Source organism: Pteropus medius, unplaced genomic scaffold (assembly GCF_902729225.1).
Source record: "Pteropus medius unplaced genomic scaffold, Ma_sr-lr_union100, whole genome shotgun sequence".
NCBI lineage: Eukaryota > Metazoa > Chordata > Mammalia > Chiroptera > Pteropodidae > Pteropus > Pteropus medius.
This window is the reverse complement of record NW_024349505.1, coordinates 861,908-880,517: the sequence shown is the minus strand read 5'-3', so window position 1 is coordinate 880,517 and position 18,610 is coordinate 861,908. Positions and strand designations below refer to the sequence as shown.

The following is an 18,610-nucleotide window of genomic DNA, read 5'->3' as shown; positions in this document are numbered from 1 at the left end:
CTTTGCAGAAGTTAGATTATTTTAATTTGCTGATAGTGCAGGTGGTATGAGGGTGATTTCTGTAACTTCTGATTTCAATATTATCACAAAATGTTTGAAAACAGACCTTTTCTGCATCATTAAATAACTTCTCAATAAATAATGCCCCCAAATACAAAATCATTGAATATAAAATCAGCTCTATTTTTTGCTGGTTCTTTTATTTAAATTAAGTCAAATGTGAGGATATCCAGATTCTCTGTGACCATTTCATCTTTAAAATGAAGCTAAAAATTGGCATTTGGAGTTTCTTTACTGACTTTAAAGCTGGACTTCTTGTTAATGCCCACAATCATGTAAATGTCGATTGCCTTTGGGTAGCTAAACAGATGAACTTTCATTTCTGTTTTAGTTGTTTTAGCTATTGCCTCGCATCATCAGTAAGTAATAACCTCTTGGTGAATGTTCACGAACGCAAATTTCTATTTTATATATTTTGAAAGAAGGGCAGAACATACTGACCATAACAGATAAATATTTGCAAGTTTCTTCAGCACTTTTTTTCTTTACATTCGATGCCAAATGTGGGAATTCACCTGTAAAGGCCCTGGAAAATGGCATAAAGCTGTGCTATAATTAGGCTAAATGACCACAGTCGTTTGTGGCTTTGATACTTCTCCAATAAAGGTTTCTTATTTGATGAATAATTTTTCAGTCACAATAAATAATTTCAACATAAAGAGCTTTCAAGGGTCTATATTGTTTGTCTGCAAAAGAAAATAGGGCAAGCATTTCTCTCTCTCTCTCTCTCTCTCTCTCTCTCTCACACACACACACACACACACACATACACACACACACACACACACCACACACACACACACACACATAACTGAACCATGTTTTTGCAGGGTTCAGTGGAGGGAGCACTTTTTCACTGGAAAGTGTAACATTTTCAAAGGGATGAATCATAAAATTCAGGAAAGATTTAACCCCATTTTTCACAGACATTATTAATCATATTCTGTGGGGGCTAACAGGATAGATGATTAAACAGCATTCTCTAAACAGCCATAGATTATTTGTCTTTATATTTTAGAACTGGAAATTACCATCAGAAGATCCATAGAGCAGGCCAGAAGGTGCCTGAAATCACCATAAGGAAAAATACCACAGAATGGTATGTCTGCCCCCTGTCAGCTGAGATGATTCCCAGGCAGACATTACATGGCAGTCACATCATCATAATGGTTATACTCGAGAAAGCAGTTTGTAAAACAAGCACCAAACAACTGGGCATAATTTTCATCATAATCTTCAATCTTTAGCCTGAACAATGAAATTTATCCATGAAAAATGTTAAATATTGGTGTTCCAGATGATAAGATGATCCAAGTTATCTTTGAACATTTTTTTGTTTAAAAAGATGTTCACATTGGCACTTAAAAAAATAAATCAGAAAATAATATGGCTTCAAGTGGACAAGTAAATATGGATTTTAGGGAAGTCTTTGGATTATCTATTGCTTTCTTCTTGATTTGGTTCCATTGATAATTTCTCCCCAAGTTTTCTAATAAGTTCTGCTAGATCTTCTGAATTCTGAGTTTTTTCTTCTAGAAGTTCATAGCGGAGACTTGAGATGTCCTGTTTAATTTCCTTCAGTTCCCCTTTGAAAAACAAGTGTGATAAGAAGTCAACTGTAAATATGTAATGCGGAGAAACTAGCAATTCTGGGGTAGAGTGAAATCAGTTCTAATTCCATGCACATCTGTATTTTGAATCATTTCAAAGTAAATAACTTCCTAATAGGGTAAGTTTCTATTTTTTCAGCTAAGTATTAATAAAAAAACTATTGAGAAAAATTCTAACAAAAGTCCTCTGAAAGTAAGTGAAAGGAAAATACTGCTGGCAAATGTTGCAGGAATTGGGAGGAACAGCCCCTCACCTTTCTCAACCACTTCCTCTTCCCTCCAAGCTCCCCATCAAAATAATAGTTACTTATCAGGCAAGTGGCATCTGTCCCCAGCTGCGAAGAAATAACCTGTTTCCCTAGAACTTAACAGTATTGATGATTGGTAAGGTACTATCTTCTCTTCCCCTTGAAGCTCACCCTTCCCACACATATCTCACCATCTCTCCCTCAGCTCTACCTCAGGCTCCACATCCTGGCTCACGTGACTTGTCCCTGTATTCAACTCACCTTCGTTCACTTCATCACTCTCCTTATCAATCTGGGCTTTTAGTACATATCTTTTAATAAGCCTCTTCATTATTTTCTAAAGGGAGAAAAGAAAAATCCATCTCATCTTCATGACCAATCTCTCATTTGGCATAAGTTTGAGTCTTTCTCTATTTAGTAAGCTCTTTAGAAGCAATGACTACCAAAGATTAAGATGATTTCCCTGCCAAGGAATGCACTCTATCTCCATATTTTTAAAGCATTTTTCATATCACCTGGGCTAATGACTCAAAAGTTAATTCTTGAGAAAAGAGCAGTTTAGAGCAAACATCTAATTCTTAGTTCATCATTGTATTTTATTTGAAAAGTATTAGAGCAAGACAGAGCCTTTCAGTAGGACAGGTTAAAGGTGTGCAGTACTACAAGTGGAAACAGAAAATTAAGCAAATGTGCAGTTATTTATGTTTTTCCCCTCCCTTACCAAGAAATGTAGCCATCTTTGTTTATGCTTGCTAGTAATTTATGAATAGCCAGTTTCAATGTAAAACAATTTCTCCAGTTCCTGAGTTTCTACCATGAGGATGTTGCTTTTAATACATAGTTTTTATGAAAAGTAGGAGGCTCAGCATGTGTACAGGAAGTCCTGAATGGGTATAGTTAAACCAAATCTTACTGCCTAAGCCCAAAATGAAATGGTGGACAGTAAAATTCCACTTTCAGGAATTTATTCTAAGGATGTACTTGAGTTCTTAGACAAATATATTCACAGTAGTACTACTTATGATAGTAGAAAAATCAACTCTTAAATAGGGGATTATTCTAATAAATTATCACATATTTGTATAAATGAATACTATACATCCATTAAAAGTAATATGAATATGTTTTGTGGAGTAAAAAATTATTACTCATTATATAAATATTATTAATTCATTTATAGGATATTAAAATATGTATAAATTATACACATTCATATAACTATCTGGCAGAATATTCATCAAAAGTAAGTAGTCATTATTTGTCAGTGGTGGAGTTTGAAGTGAACTTTACTTTTCTTTATGTCTTTAGGAAGGACTGACTTTTTATAATGAACATGGAGACTCTAAGCTCCATGATGTTAAGAATTATTCTATTTTGTTTACTGAACTATCTCTAATACTTAGAAAGTGCCTGGCACGTGGTACTCAATAATGTTTGTTGAATTAATGCATTATTTTGACATTGAAAAAATCTTACACGTTCATTTTTTGTGTAAAAAATCACATGGTTTGAGATTCTAAATATTACAGATAACTAGCCTTATTTCTTCAAAAATTCATCCTTACCTGATACTGTCTTGGAGGATTATTGAAACTATTTAATTGGAAATCTTCTGAGCTCCTTATACTTGATTGTTTACTATGCCCAAGCTGTAATTTGAAAAAAAAATTAGAAATTGATTCTTATCTAATTTTTCTTCTAAATAATGTGATGAGATTTATCAGTTATGTATACAAACTAATAGTCTCATATTATATATAAATAATCTTATATATATATGGTGACATTTTAATTTAACTTGTTTTATATTCTGTCTTCTGAGACAAATCATGGGCACTTTAGGTGTGTTCAGTCTCTCAATGGTTATTAGAGTTTGAGGAGTTTTTTTTGACTTCGTGGCTATCAATCGTGTTGTCATGAGAGTCATGCTTTAACCTTTTCACAGAAGCAGTTATGATAGAGGAAGAAGCAAACAAGTTGCAAAAATAATGGTGATGACCTTGGAAGTTCATTGGTGACCTCAGAAGTTCACAGGACAGTATGATTGATTACAACATTCCTGCTGTAGAGTGTGATGGGGATCTTGAAGAAATACCAGGGAAGACTCTTGTGGAACAGAATTCAGGTGCTAAGAGAGCACTAATTAATCCATTTGAATTTTAGGATCTGAACAATATCCCATTTGGGCAGCACTTTTCAAATAAGATATTTGCTTGAATAAGCAAATAAAGAATTAAATCGATCTGCAATAAAAGTTTTAATATACCATGTTAATATGCTAAGAGGATGATTAAAAAAACTCTTTAAGGCTTTTTCTAAAGAGAAAAAATAATTTTCCAAAAAACAATAAGGAGAACCTGAGTGAAAAGAGCAACTCTAAATTTGTATGTTTTAGGTATATAACTGTTTCCGAGGATGAGAAACTCCAAGACTGTCTTCAAAGACAGCTATGATTCATATTTCCCAAAGACATCTATATTGCTATAAGTACGGCTCAATGATACTAAATTAAAATTCTTGAGTTCGGGTTTTGATCTTTAAATGCCTACATAGTGAATTAAAACAGCTATGTATATAGTCATCCATTGAACAAGTATGTATTGAATGTCCTCTATATGTAAGGTGCTGTGCTAGGTTATGGGTTCTAATGAAGAATGTAAACAATTATGGTCTAGCTGAATTATAATAATAAAAAAAATGTGGCAAGGCTGATAAAATCCATAAGAAACAATACACTATTTTGAGAATATTGTTTAGATAGCATCCTTTTTCATGTAACTATTTCCCTTTTTCTTTTACCTTCTCTAAAACTATCAGCAAAATGTCCATTTTTTTCACTTCATACATATTTTTAAAAACTTTAAGATAAAATTATACAATTGACCAAATTAATCAGAGAGGCAGCTTGGGTTCTTAAGAAGATCCCTTCACAGATGCCTGAAGACTAAAATCTGGTTCTGCCACAAGTTAGCTGTGAAACACTAGGCAAGATGCTGAAAATTTCTATAATCTCTTCTGATAATAAAGGGAGTGGTCTAGTTGACCTTCCATAATCCTTCAAGTTCTACTATTTTATGAATTTTTTGAAATTAATGAAAACTTCAACATATTTTAATAATATATTTAATTTACTTTTAAATAATATAATTATTCACTATTTTTATAGTGATATAATTATTCCTAGCTTTCAAACTATAATTTATACCTTAAAGACATCATTAAATGTTGTGTCCATGTTCAAGTTCACTTTCATCCCCCAATTTTTATGATAAAGCATGGAGGGTGAGGACAGATTCATAATCAGAGGCAAAGGATCCAGACAAAGAGAAATTTTGTGTATTATCCTTTTAAATCATTTATTATCTATTCATGAACTCACAACTTTATAGTTGCAAATCTTAATTTTATGTCTCCTTTCATTAGAAACTACTAGTACATCCAAAAAGTGTTCATGGAAATAAGAAAGTGAAAAACTATGCTTCTTTAGGATTTTTTTGAACGCAAAACTGTGGTCTTGAATACTCGATATACCAATCACTCCCAATTAAGGCAGCTCTATGACCCGCCATGCCTATGGAGATAATTCTTTTTTTTTTTTTTAACTTAATATTTATTAATGTCACACAGGCCTTCTTTCATTTGATCTTTTCTAATTTAAGGTCTTTGACTTTTTTATTCCCAATCCCTGAAACCTTCCTTTCCTGGCTTTTTGCCTAGCTTACTTGTTCTGTCTCATCCTTTAGATTTTTGCTTAAAACATAAGCTTCTCAGAGAATCTTTCCTCACCTACTCCATTAAAAATAAATTTTGAGCAAGTTAGGCCTTTTGTTTCCTTTTGTTTCCAGTTATAAAGTATATAACATACTTTATAACTGATAGTTATTTTATTCACTGGCTTAATTACATGTTTATTGTCTACATTCTCCAGACTCCATGGAAGGATGGACTTTGCTTAGTTCATCCGAGTGTCACTAGTTGCCAGCATAAGCAAGTGCTCAAAAATTGTTGGTTGGTAAAATGAATGAAGAATGAAGTGCTTTGGGGTCACTGATGGATTTCACTTGGTTTCTGAACACTTTGCTATACAAGATATACACAATCCGGGTTCATGAATTGGTTGCAGCTCAACTACATTATAAAGGTACATCAGAAACATGGTAAATTGGTTTTAAAGCATGAGGCAGATGCCTTACAAAGTAACACACTGAATGACACAGAATAGGTAATAGTGCCAAGAAAACAAACAAACAAACAAACAAACAAACAGAAAACAACGTTCTATTTATTTGAGAATGTGTGTGATTGTAGATTTTCCAGCGTATAGATGTTGAAGTGCCAAGGCCACAGCTACAGTGTGTTCATACAGTTTCAGCCCAACACACAGCTCTCCTCTGCATGCACTCAGTGGATAGAGCTTCTCAATTGAGACATTTGTGACACTCTGGGCTAGACAATTATTGTCAGGGACTTTCTGTGCATTGTAGAATGTTTAGCAGTGTCCATGGCCTCTACCCACTAGACACCAATAACAACTCCCTTCTCTGGTTGTGATAATCAAAAATGTCTCTAGCTATTACAAATGCACCCTGGGGATGCTGGTGGTGGGGGTGCAAAAATCACTCTGGGTTGGGAACCACTGGTATAGTTAAATGATATGTGACTGGCTAAACAGTTGTAAATTCGTTTAGTTTATTTTTATGTCACTAGTTCTACTCTACACTTGAAATATGAATTTGGATGCAAAAATAACATTTTTCAGAAAAAAATCTAATCAGTTTATAATACATCATAGATATTCAATATTAAATGTTAAAATTGAATAATACCAAGAAATAGCATGTAAGGACAACCTTAATGATGCAAAGAAGCATTATCACCACTTGGTGGCAGAAAATTCTAATATATAATTGTTTCTAAGTACAGCTACTAAAATGCACTGGAAAGTCAAGGGAATTCACTTTGCACTATCCATAGTATTTAAATCTTAGAGATTGGGTCTTTATAAATGATATTGACATTTATAATGTGATGAGAGTGGAAGAAAAAGCTGGTTGAGTGGAAGCAGGAAGGACTGGGTATAAGCTTTGTTCTTAATCTGCAAATATATACTCCAATTCTGAAGGATCCATCGCCTATCCTTTTTTATGCCTCTTACCACATTTCCTGCATCCTTTATGTTTTTTCTCTTTTTCATTTCCTAGTAATTACTTTATTAGCATTTCTCATCTTGTCATAACTTCACTGTAGAATTAGAATGAGGAACTAAATAGCTTGTTTGTTTTCCATTAAGAAAAACAAATAAGCTTTAGTCTTTGGAATTTATTAGGCCGTTGGACACAGCAACAGTTCTAAGTGTCTCCCGTTCTCCACAAGCATTAAATGTCCTGAGGCCAAGAGCAAAACCACAGACTGAAAAGGTATAGGCAATATATTGAGTCAGCAGGAAATGAAGGCATGAAATGAAGCCATGTGGTACAGTACTGGTAAATCACTTGCTTTGGAATCAAGTATATATGATTTGAATTCTGGCTCTGTCACTTGTCTGAAATGGGACACTGGGCAAGTTGTTTCACCTCTATTATCCTCAGGTTCTTCATGTATAAAATAGAGAAAACAATGTTACCAAACTCCTAGAGCTAATGTGAGGATTAAGGAAATAAAGTATGTAGAATATGTAGCTTGACATACAGTAGGCATTCTACAATGTGAGTAGCTGTTATTATTGTACAGAAGTTATAAATATCTACTCTGTGGCTTTAGGCCTATTTCATGGTTAGTTATAATCTAGTTTATTTATTCTAGAGATACTTTGCCAAATATTGCTTTTTGCATGTCCAAGCTCATGACTAAGTTATTCAGGGAATGAAATATTCAGTGATTCCCACACCCAGATGAGCAATAGAATCTCCTGAGATCTTATTAAAAATACACATTTCCAGGCCTCGTTGCCAGAGATTGTAACTCAACAGACCTGAAGAAGAGGACTGGGAATTTATACAAAATCAACCAGAGAAGTGGTCCTGGTGATAGCGATGAATTGGAGCCACTACTTTATGTGATTGTTTCCTAGGATGATTTAAAAGATGGCCTCTGGTTTAATTAAAAGTTAAAGGCTATAGTTCCTGGATATGTAACTGATTTTTAAAAAATTTCCACATCTCACTCAATCCAGTGCAGAATGGACCAAAAAATGCTGAAATAGCATGTTTATGCTCCATATTGACTTACTGTACATGGTGCAAAAATCTGCTCTAAAACTGACAACTTGAAAGTGATCGTTCTAGAGCTAGAACACAGCAGTTATTCAAAAACTTATTTGGCATTTTTAGGTTTAGACATGTGATACAGTATGGCAAAGATTGCCTTTATTTTATGCTACCCTTTCTGACTGCATATCTGAAAAGCTAATGCTACCAACCACCAAAGTCAGTGATCTTCAGAAGGATATAATTAAAAATAACAAATAAATTTGCTTACTTTGTTTTAAAAAGTATTTTTATATGGCACATCCTACTGATTTGTATGGTGTGCCCAAAGCAGATGTGAAAGAAGCATTTGGGCAACCTAACCACGTTAACCTTCAAGGAGTCAGAGAGAAGGCCTGAGTAAAATAGAAACTTAACTGTGTTATTTTAGATGCAGAATTTATGAAAAGGAATAAGCAGAAGCCATGTGAATTGGATGAGGAATAATGAACCATGAGAGTTTTTCTAAGCACATATGAGGGCCAAACATGCTCTAGCAGGAATTCATCTCAGTAACAATAGGCAAAAATGACTGAAAATGTAAATGATTGCTTTAAAAAACATTTTCTCAGGAATATAATTAATGTACCATGAAAAAGCAAGCTACGTGAAATGTGCCTCAACTTTTGTTCATCACAAGCTTACGTAACAAAGGAAAATAAAGTATACGTTTGCATTGATTTGGTCTTCCAGGAGTCAAATTCTAAGACAAAGTTAGAAGTAGGAGATGTATTTAGAATTATGCCGATGAGAAATCATGAGAAGTGGGATCAGGAGGAGGCAGAAAAAGCTTCTAGGCTGTGAGGCTCGCTTCCCTGTGAAAGGGGGAAAGGTAAAAAGTCAGCCAGCCCAACAGGGGGCTCCAGTGCAAAGACTGCCCCAAGAGGGGTTCTGTGCTGGCAAGAAATGTCCATTGTGGGAAAGCTGAGGGGAATTCCAAAGGTGCTGTAGCTGGAGGCTGTCAGCTGACCACACTCCTCGAAGCAGGCTCTCTCCTGAAAGAAGATGAGTGGCACATCTCCATGGCTGCCACATTGTGGCAGTTATACAAAAGGGTCTCTAGATGGTGTAACTAATACTGGAATCAACATTTTGTTGATTCAAAACTAGGGTCAGATACCACAGTCTTAGTATTGCTCTTGAAGAGTTTCTTTCAATCGAAGATTTAAAAAAGGGGCTATTGGAAAGTATAAGTGGATCCAACCTGTGTTTAAAAGATATAAAATACATTTTTTCAGATGATTAAAACAAATTTTAATTTTATACATTTTTGGAGAGACTGCAAAGAAAATAAAATTAGTTGATTTGAGAGATACTTTAGTTCCTATCATAAAGAAAAAGAGCATTTGATTTCTCTTGAATTTTTGTCATATTTGTCAGATGATTTTTGGTGTCATGCATTCATCATAATTTCAGCACAAGTAGTTTCTTACTGGAAAACTATAAATTCAACTTACACTGACCTATTTTTGCAAAATTTTTATTAAGTTACTTATATCCAAACAACAAAAGAGCCACTTCTCTATGACAAGTACTTAACATTTGTATAGTTTGTAATTTACAAAACACTAATTTAATCCTCACAACATTCTTGTGTGGTAGGTTGAACAACTTGATTATTCCTATATTTTAGAAGAGAAAATTGAGGTTTAGAGAAGTTAAATGAATTGCTAAAGGTACAGAGATGAGATGAAATCCCAACCTTTTGAATACTTAGTTCAATGCTCTTACTATATCAATACTATATCAATACTTAACATCTATACTTAATATCAATGCTTCCTATTTTTTGCTGGAAGAAAAGTTAGCTTAAAAACAAAACAAAATGTCCTCCCTCCTCTGCATTTTTGTCCCAAGAGGTGGCCTCATAGCATAGCTCTGGTTAACGAGATACAATAACAGAAATTGTTGAAAGGCACTTTCTGAAGGTGGCAGATTCAGCTGGCATGCCCTACTTTTTCTTTTCCCTTATTCTTTTCTCATATCTGAAAAGCAAGTGCTATGGCTGAAGATGAAGCTGTCATCTTGCATCTGACTATCACAAAAAATCCAAGGAAATCACACCCCCTGGCAATAATCTTGTAATGTCTAATTCTGGAGATTTAAATGGGAGGGAGGAAAAACAACTGTTTTGTAAAACACTAATTTTTTTTTAATTATGAGCAACTGAATGCAAGTCCTAGCTTATATGTCACCTTTTTCCTAATTCATTCATTTATAACATCCCTTAGCAGTAAGCATTTATTTTACCCTTACAATTTGCATACTACAAGAAAGAAGCAAATGTTCTCATTATTGGGGATTCTGCCACTCCACATTAGGGACCTGATGCATTTCTTGGGCACATTATAAACTGTGCTGACTACAAACTGTGCTGACTACAATAGATAACCATTGAATTCTCATGATACCTTTTTGACAACTTCTTGACAGCCAAATAAGAAGGGCCTGCTAGATGTGCATACTCTCCACCTGAGCTTTAGTTAATCATATCTCCACCAGATCCCCTGACAAGTTTCTCTATTACTTTAATTTTTCCTTCTTTACATCACTATTCCTATATTCCATCACCCATGGGTTCCCAAAAGTAGTATTTAATATATCTTAAATATACATGTAATTATTTTTGCCAATAACAGATTTCGAGCATTGATAAAATAATTAAATTCTTTAATGTGTCTATTATCTGTTTCTTGAAATTAATTCTGAACATTTGTTCCTTTCTCTGAAAAGATAAGCTTGATCATATGCAAGACTTCATATTTTCAAATATGATCTTACCTGTTTTTTGTCAAGTGATAATTTTGAAAGGTCTTCACGACTTCTCCAAATTCCAAATTTCTTTTCTTCATTTCTCTTTTAAAGATAGATTTTAAAGTGAGTATAATTGCTAATTGTACATTTGGAATTATAAAATCAATTTCACTCTTTATTTCATATTTTAAAAACCATCTCATATAACTCTCCAGCAAGTTTCAATGACAGAAACATTCTTTTTGGGGGTCTACCCTTTGTAAGTACTTAAACATTTCCTTTGGACACCGAATTCACTCAGATTGCAGTTCTAATCAAACCTGTAAACTACACATTTAATTATATTTAGTGAAGGAAATTTTTGCCACTCAACCCAGAAGTTTGAGTTATATGGAATGTTTCTCTTTTTTTTAATTATAGAATCTTATGATTGCAAGGAACTTTTACAACCAGTTGCCTACCCAATACAGGAAGATCTTCTATATAGTCTAATAATGGCCATCCAGCATTTATTGATTACTTGTAGTGACAGAGAGCTCATTACCTCATAAGACAACCCACCACTGTTATTATATGTTTATTTTTCCATTGAACTAAAATTGAACTATTTGCAACTTTCACCCATTGTCTCTCTTCCTATTTTTGAAAGGATAAAAAAAAATTACTTCCTAGTCAAAAGTGGGAATTTTAAAGATATTCATCTGTTCCCCATCAATTCCCTTTCTTCAGGTGAAATAAACATCTCCTAAATTCCCCATTAGATGACACACTATTCACACCTGTCCTCACCCTGGTCCTCCTCTTCTGGGTGCACTCAGTCCTCCTGGACATAGAGTTCTGCACTCAGCAGACTTCTTTGCATAGAGTAAACACCCCCTAACCCCACCCCAGCTCCCACTCCACACAGTTACACACAACATTCCACATGTGCTCTAAAGATTTCTAAATATACTGTGATCACCCTATCCCCTCAGCCAATCAATATGCCTCTTTTGGCTTATTTTTTATTGTTTCTAATTTAATACCCTTAAATCTTTCTTTGTTGAACTCCTTACTTCCAAGCCTAGTCTTTCACTTTGCATGTGAGAAGTTGATTTCTGAACTTTTCAATGTGAGAAGTTACTTAAGAGTCTGTTAGAATCCCCCAAGTCATAATCAGCTACCAATGCTTTACCTAGCTGTGTAAATTGAAGGAGAGGCAAGGGACATATAGCCACAATAGCCAAGCTCTCCCTTTCAAGATCCACTCCAGATAATGTAATACATTATTTTAGTTACATTTCATGAATTTTTCTTACATTCCTTTTTTTAAAATTTCAAACATGCCTTTATTCTCCATAAGTACACTGATTATAATCCAGAAATGTAAACATCCCTAGATCTGAAGATTCAGTATCTACATGGGGTTTAATGCTCTCCTTTGACAGTAGATGCCTCATTGCACTCAAGTGGTCAGTGATCAACTTGTTTATAACCTGAAGTTCTGAGTTCAGGCCAGAAGTTACATGGGTGTTACTGCCCTCAAGTTAGAGTTGAATAGCGATGGGCAGAGCCCTGAATTAAAGATTCTTTTAAATCCCTTTCAGTAGGAAATGTCTAATGTGCTCCTGTTAGACATAAGCGAAAAGCCCATGCTGAGCTAAGTGACTACATTAGGAATGGATGGACATACCATAATGGACTGCTTCTTTTTAAAGACATATAGTACAGTAGTTATAATGGTCACAGCATTTAAAAATATAATTATAGGTCGTGGAGATGCTCTTCAAATAAACAACTAATAATGATTTGGTTCTGTGTCCAGGATATTTTATCTTTTCAAAAAATGTCATCGACAATCTAAATGAGGACAGTGAGGGACTAAAAGCTATGATTGCCTGAAACTTAATAAGCCAAGGTGTCCCCTGCCTGAGCTTAATGCTGTTCCCAAGAAAGGACTAAGCCAGTTGATAAAGTTACTAAAGCTGCCATTTGAGGAATGGAAACTGGTTGAGGAGGAGAAGTCTTTTATTGGAGTGTAGACAAAGGCAGATCTTTCTGTCTTAGAGGTGCTAATTCTTGATATTGACAAAAGACCCTTTCTTTTCCAATTATGAAGTCATTAGCTTGTCTACCCAGCTGAGATATTTGGTGAGGGGAAGAGGGTGGCATAGGAGATGTGAAAGTAAAGAGAACGGCCTATGCTCTTGGGGTGGAAAACTCTTAGAGCCCCTCTGTTTTTCTGAACTATGAACTCTGAAATCACTGGTGGCAGAGTTTAGTCACTAATAGCACAAGTTCATCGAATCACTTGAAGAGTGATTATTTCAAAAGCTCTGGTCTCAGGAGAAGATTAAGCTTTCATACTGGAGCAGCTATTCACTTTAAAACACAAAACAGAACAAAAATTCTTTTTTAATCCTAAGAATTAACTAATATCCAAAATGTTGTCTTGAATCGTGAGATCCATCAGTTTTGACATCATCTAAACCTGTAGGCATCTAGAACACCATTGTAAAAATTTTTTAGGCATGTTTTAGGTTTCTGTGAAAACTTTGTTTAAATGTAAACTTCATACCACACTGTCAATTTTTGTCTTAATAAAACTAGATAGATTTATAATATATATGTAATTATAAATTATCAGGTTAAATTACCTTGTTCATCTCTGCATCCTCCTGGAAACCTTTTTTATGACCCTGGAACAGTTCAGAAATCCACTTTTTAAGCCTCAGTAAGAGATAAAACAGGGATTTTGGACTTGGCACCAGGTTGAAGGGAACTGGAAGAGTTCTTCCCTCTTCAAAGTAGGAAAACCAAAGTTTGGCCCTTGCAAATTTCCATTCCACATCAGCATCATCCTATACAAATACACATGACAGTTCAGCAAGGAAATGCATAAACAGAATTACTGGGATGCTCCCAACATTGTGTCCCTAGATGAAAGTAATGATGCCTGCAAACAGTCTCAGACCCCAAAGACTGCTCCAAGATATTTTTGAAATGTTAAGGTTCTACTCACATACTCTTTCCTAAATCTGTCTAAAATTTTATCAGGCTTATAGAACTACAGATCTCAAAACTTACATGTGTTTATAAATACATTGAAAGATATAAATGTATTTTCCTACATTCTGAAAATACTATAAAAATGATTCACTCTTTTATTCTGCAATGGATCACTCATTTGATTGATTCAGGACACCAACCAAGATTTCTGAAATAAAAATTCATAATCACTCTAAATTTGGGAAATGGTCAGTTTTGAACAACACTCAAAAAAGGTTTGGAGAACAGTGGTATTCATAAGCAATACATTTTTGAATAAAATGTAAATTCATGCTGATAGAGTATTTCTAAATTTTTTTAACAATAACAAATCAGACAACATTTCTCCTCTTCATGCCACTCTCCCACCACACTCATTGATGTTGCATTTGGAAGCAAAGAGTTAAAATTTTCTAGTCCATAAAACAGGGAAAGAACAAAAGAGGGAAAGCAGTCTGTATTATCACAACCATTACTGAGTTGATCCCTGGAATAGTTAAAACATGGAGGCACAAAATATACCAGTGTATAGAGATTATACCTCAATTTCCTGGAATGAACTATTGATCATTGCAATTAACATGTTTAGCAAAACAATGACCATTGTAACATTATAGACTCCGTAAAGAACGTAACCGATGTTTTCAATGAATTTGTGATTATAGTTGATGACCACTGATTTCACTTCAGAAAGTCCAAATATAGCCCAGAACAGTGTCTTAAAACTCTCCTCGACTCTGGGGGAAAATAAAGAGAGAAAGGAAATAATAAAGTCTATAAATAAATGATAGTGGTACTATACAAAAATAAATTAATGTCTTTGCAAACATGAGAAAATTCTTTACTTCTCTGAACCTCAGTTTTATTTTCTGTAAAATAACTTTTATTCTCAAGGTGGTTGCAAGGATGAGGTAATATTGTGTATATGAAGCACATAACTCAATATCTAGCACATAATAAGTGCTCAGTAATGTTATTAACATGACTTCATAACTACAGATGTTAACATTTAAATAATCCTTAGCTTTGGAAATGGAAGTGTTAAATGCATTGCTTAGTAAAAATAATACAATTTGTTTAGAGTCCTTTTAGGTTTCCTTTTCATCTATATTTCCACTCATACCCAATAAATAGATAATATAATAATAACGTGTCTTAAGGAAAATATGACAATATAAACATAGACACTATTACCAAAATCACTGACATATCTTGGTAGATATTTTGACACATTAGGCATAATTATTGACTAAAGCTAAGAACCTCTGCTTTTTAACCTAGGTGATTTCATTTCTCTGATAAACTGCACTTCACAAAAATATGAATAACACCAAATTATGCTTCAGTTGATGCTTCTCATTGGACACCTAATATCTGAGAAATCTATTCCAAACAGACTACATAAAAAATACATCTGTCCATGGCGAACATAAGCCAATACTCTTGTCACTATTGATAACTCAGAACTTCTTAATGATAAGACGCGACAAATTGAATTGAGAAAGCAGATGTTCTCACAGTCAGCGCCCCAGGTGTCTCATAAGCAGAACACAGCAGTTACAAGTATAGACACTGAAGTCAGTGGACAAGGGTTTACATCCCAGCTTTTCTACATACTAGCAGCTATGTAACATTCAGCAAATTATTTAAATTTTCTGAAATTCAGTTTCCTTTTTTTGTGAAACGAAGATAATAAAATGATACATGTGAGAGATTTATTACACTACCTGTCTTTAAACATATTAACTATTATTATTTAATATTGGGAAAGTGCCTATATTTTTGAGCTCTTCCAACTCATTTAGAAATCCTTGCATTTTCCTAAAGAGGAACGGGAGATAAATCTTTATCAAAGCGTTATTTGTCCCATGGATATATAAGAACACTTTTAAGCTAACATTTATTTAATCTACAATTTTCACCATCAAAACATCCAAGAGCACATACATTGTTAAGGTCTCATTTTGTTTTACACAACATTTATTAAATCCGTAATCATTTAAACTCATATTATTTAATCTACAATCATCATCATCAAAACATCTGCGATCACATACGTTGTGAAGGCTTCATTTTGTTTTGCACCAATGTAGTAGGAGTAGAGGTTGAACATTCCAATCATGAAGGCCACAAACACCATGATGAATATGACCATGAACTTGAAGATGTCTTTTACCGTTCTTCCAAGTGATATCTGCAGAGGTCCAAAGCTTTCATTTGCTGGTAAGATATAAGCTATTCTGGAGAAACTTAAAACTACAGCAATTGCATAAAGACCTTCAGATATAATCTGAGGATCAGAGGGGTCCCACTTTATCCTGGCTAGGAAAAAGAAAAGACAGTTATGGTGAGTTTCTTTAAGCTGTTTATTTAGATAACTTCCTTTCTAGTTAAGAATATAATTACATTAGCAATCCAGCTCCCAAAGGAAATCTCTAATCTTAAAGGGTGTCTTTAAGTGTCAGGTATATTTAAATTTATCAATTTCTTGAGAAAATGATCCTCCTGGCTTGCTGGCAATTTTCTGCAAGAATGTAGCATAATGATAAAGAGCTCAAACTATGGCCTCAATATATGTAAAAATTCCACGTATAGATATATATAAATTCCATTCATATATAAATTAGAAAACCTGGCACAAATTACTTAATTTTTCTTAGTATTATTTTGCCATGCTTAAAAATGAGATAATGACACTCCTCCTACCTCTCTCATGTTTTGAGAATTCAATAAGTCAACATACATTCCATGTTTAGAAAGTGGTTGGCACTAAATAAATGGTAGTGTTTATGATTTAATCTTAAACTATAATTACAGTATAATGTAATTTTGGGCTTGTAGAGTACTTTTAGTTATTTAAACTTATAAAATAATTTTTCTTGGGTAGTCAAGTCTATTTTTATAACAAAAATGCAGCAATTGTTCACTTATGAATTTTTCTGAGATTATTATGTCAGATCATCAAAACCCTAATTAAGAAACCATCATGAAGAAAACTGCAAAAGCAATGTGTAAAAAAGAAGAAAAACACGATTATAAATTTGAATTTGTTTATTTGCTTAGAATTGGAATTAGGAAAGGATACAAGAAACTAATAAAAGCAGTTTCTTTTTTTATAACACTTTGGGTATAAGTACTACATATAAATAAATAGATATAATTGAATTTTTATATTCTGCATATTAAAAATTTATTTAAACATTAAAATTAATACTAAAAAAATAGTTTACAAAACCTTATGTGACATAGCCAATAAACCTATGTCAATTGAATGTTAACTAATTTCTTAACAGAGGGTTTAAAATAAATATTCAAAAGGAATCTATTTATTCCACTCCAGGTTTCTACAAGAAGGGATTTTTTCTAAGCAAATAACTGAGTCTACCTAATCTTGGGGTTTGATATTACTGAGCCCATTGACTAATAGACTCAGGACTATGTCATCCACCCTGAATTTTATCAGTATTAGAGGTGACGATCTGTCTTCTATTTTGATTTTTTGTTTTATATCTCAACTAGTTCAAAGCCTGGATGGTGTTATTTATTTGAAGCTCTCTCGGAGATTTCAACAATTCTCTTCCTTTCAAATAATTTATATGTCTTAAATGGAAATGATACTGAAATGTGTACTATTTTTAATAGTTAAGAGAAAAAAAGAAATCCAAGACATAAGACAGGCATTCTCAATGGAGTTGATAGTTAGCAGTTGATCCCAGAGAACAAGTGAAATGATTCTTGCAACTAAGGGAGGTTTCCAGCCAGAGGATACATCAAAGGAAGAAGCAGAAAACATACTTCTTCACATGCAGATATTCTGAAGAAGCTGGAAACCAACCAATTCGATGAGAATGAGTAGTAAACAAAATACTACGACGTGTACATTTATAAGAAACTTCTGCGTTTTTAATTAATTTATATTGACTATGTATTGTAAACTCACCCAAATTGTAGTATCTCACATTGTCTCCCAAAGTGACTTTTGTCAAGTCCTTCAAAGTATCATTTGCATCAATGATGCTCTGGGCTTTGGAAGCATGCCAAAATGCCATGAATCTTGCAATGAATGATGCTGCAAAGATCGCTAACATACCAAAATCAAGCATATTCCACAATTCAAACAGGTATTCTTTGGGGCCTTGAGTCCAAATTTCTTTACATTCAGCCCATATCATGCCTGAATTGGAAAGGGGTTTAAATATCAATTCAATTTTATTACAACTTTAGCTCTTCAATAAAACAAAATAAATTTGAAAGATCTCAACCTGATATTCAAAACCCTTCAAAATTTGGCCCCAAACCAACCATCCAGCCATAATTCCCACATCCCCCCAAATCCTGCATTCCGGTAATATTAGAGTATAATCTGAAAGAATCTGACAAAGTTTATCAAGATGCTTAAAACAACAAACATTCTTTGATCCATTAATCCTACACATAAAAAAAAATACTAAAAAGATGTTCATTATAGGATTCTATATAACCAAAATGTATAAACACACCCACACTCATACACTCAAAATAGAAGTAATTATGGAACTTCCACAGAAGGAGTAGTATGTAGCCATCTGATATATTTTAATTGCCATGGGGTAGTGGTCACAAGAATGTAAGTCACAGATCTCCAGCTACAGAAATTTAATTGCCCATGGGCCCCAGCTACCACATT

At 33.8% G+C, this 18,610-nt stretch overlaps 1 protein-coding gene across 6 annotated transcripts in view; it reads right to left on the bottom strand.

The window, feature by feature from the left end:
- Window positions 1-966: 966 nt before the first annotated feature.
- Window positions 967-18,610, bottom strand: part of TRPC6 (transient receptor potential cation channel subfamily C member 6) — a 110,083-nt gene continuing 92,439 nt past the window's right edge. For 3 of the 6 annotated variants that reach the window (XM_039881967.1, XM_039881971.1, XM_039881969.1), the window contains 8 exons: window positions 17,885-18,118; window positions 16,002-16,266; window positions 14,486-14,681; window positions 13,554-13,757; window positions 10,945-11,019; window positions 3,484-3,567; window positions 2,180-2,255; window positions 967-1,646 (listed from right to left, as the gene is read on the bottom strand). In XM_039881967.1, the coding sequence (XP_039737901.1) occupies window positions 1,495-1,646; window positions 2,180-2,255; window positions 3,484-3,567; window positions 10,945-11,019; window positions 13,554-13,757; window positions 14,486-14,681; window positions 16,002-16,266; window positions 17,885-18,118 (1,286 nt within the window). In that variant the 3' untranslated portion in view covers window positions 967-1,494. Of the gene's footprint in view, window positions 1,647-2,179; window positions 2,256-3,483; window positions 3,572-4,230; window positions 9,368-10,944; window positions 11,020-13,553; window positions 13,758-14,485; window positions 14,682-16,001; window positions 16,267-17,884; window positions 18,119-18,610 lie in introns of those variants that run through there. The other 3 variants (XM_039881968.1, XM_039881973.1, XM_039881972.1) reach the window with 3 other exon arrangements.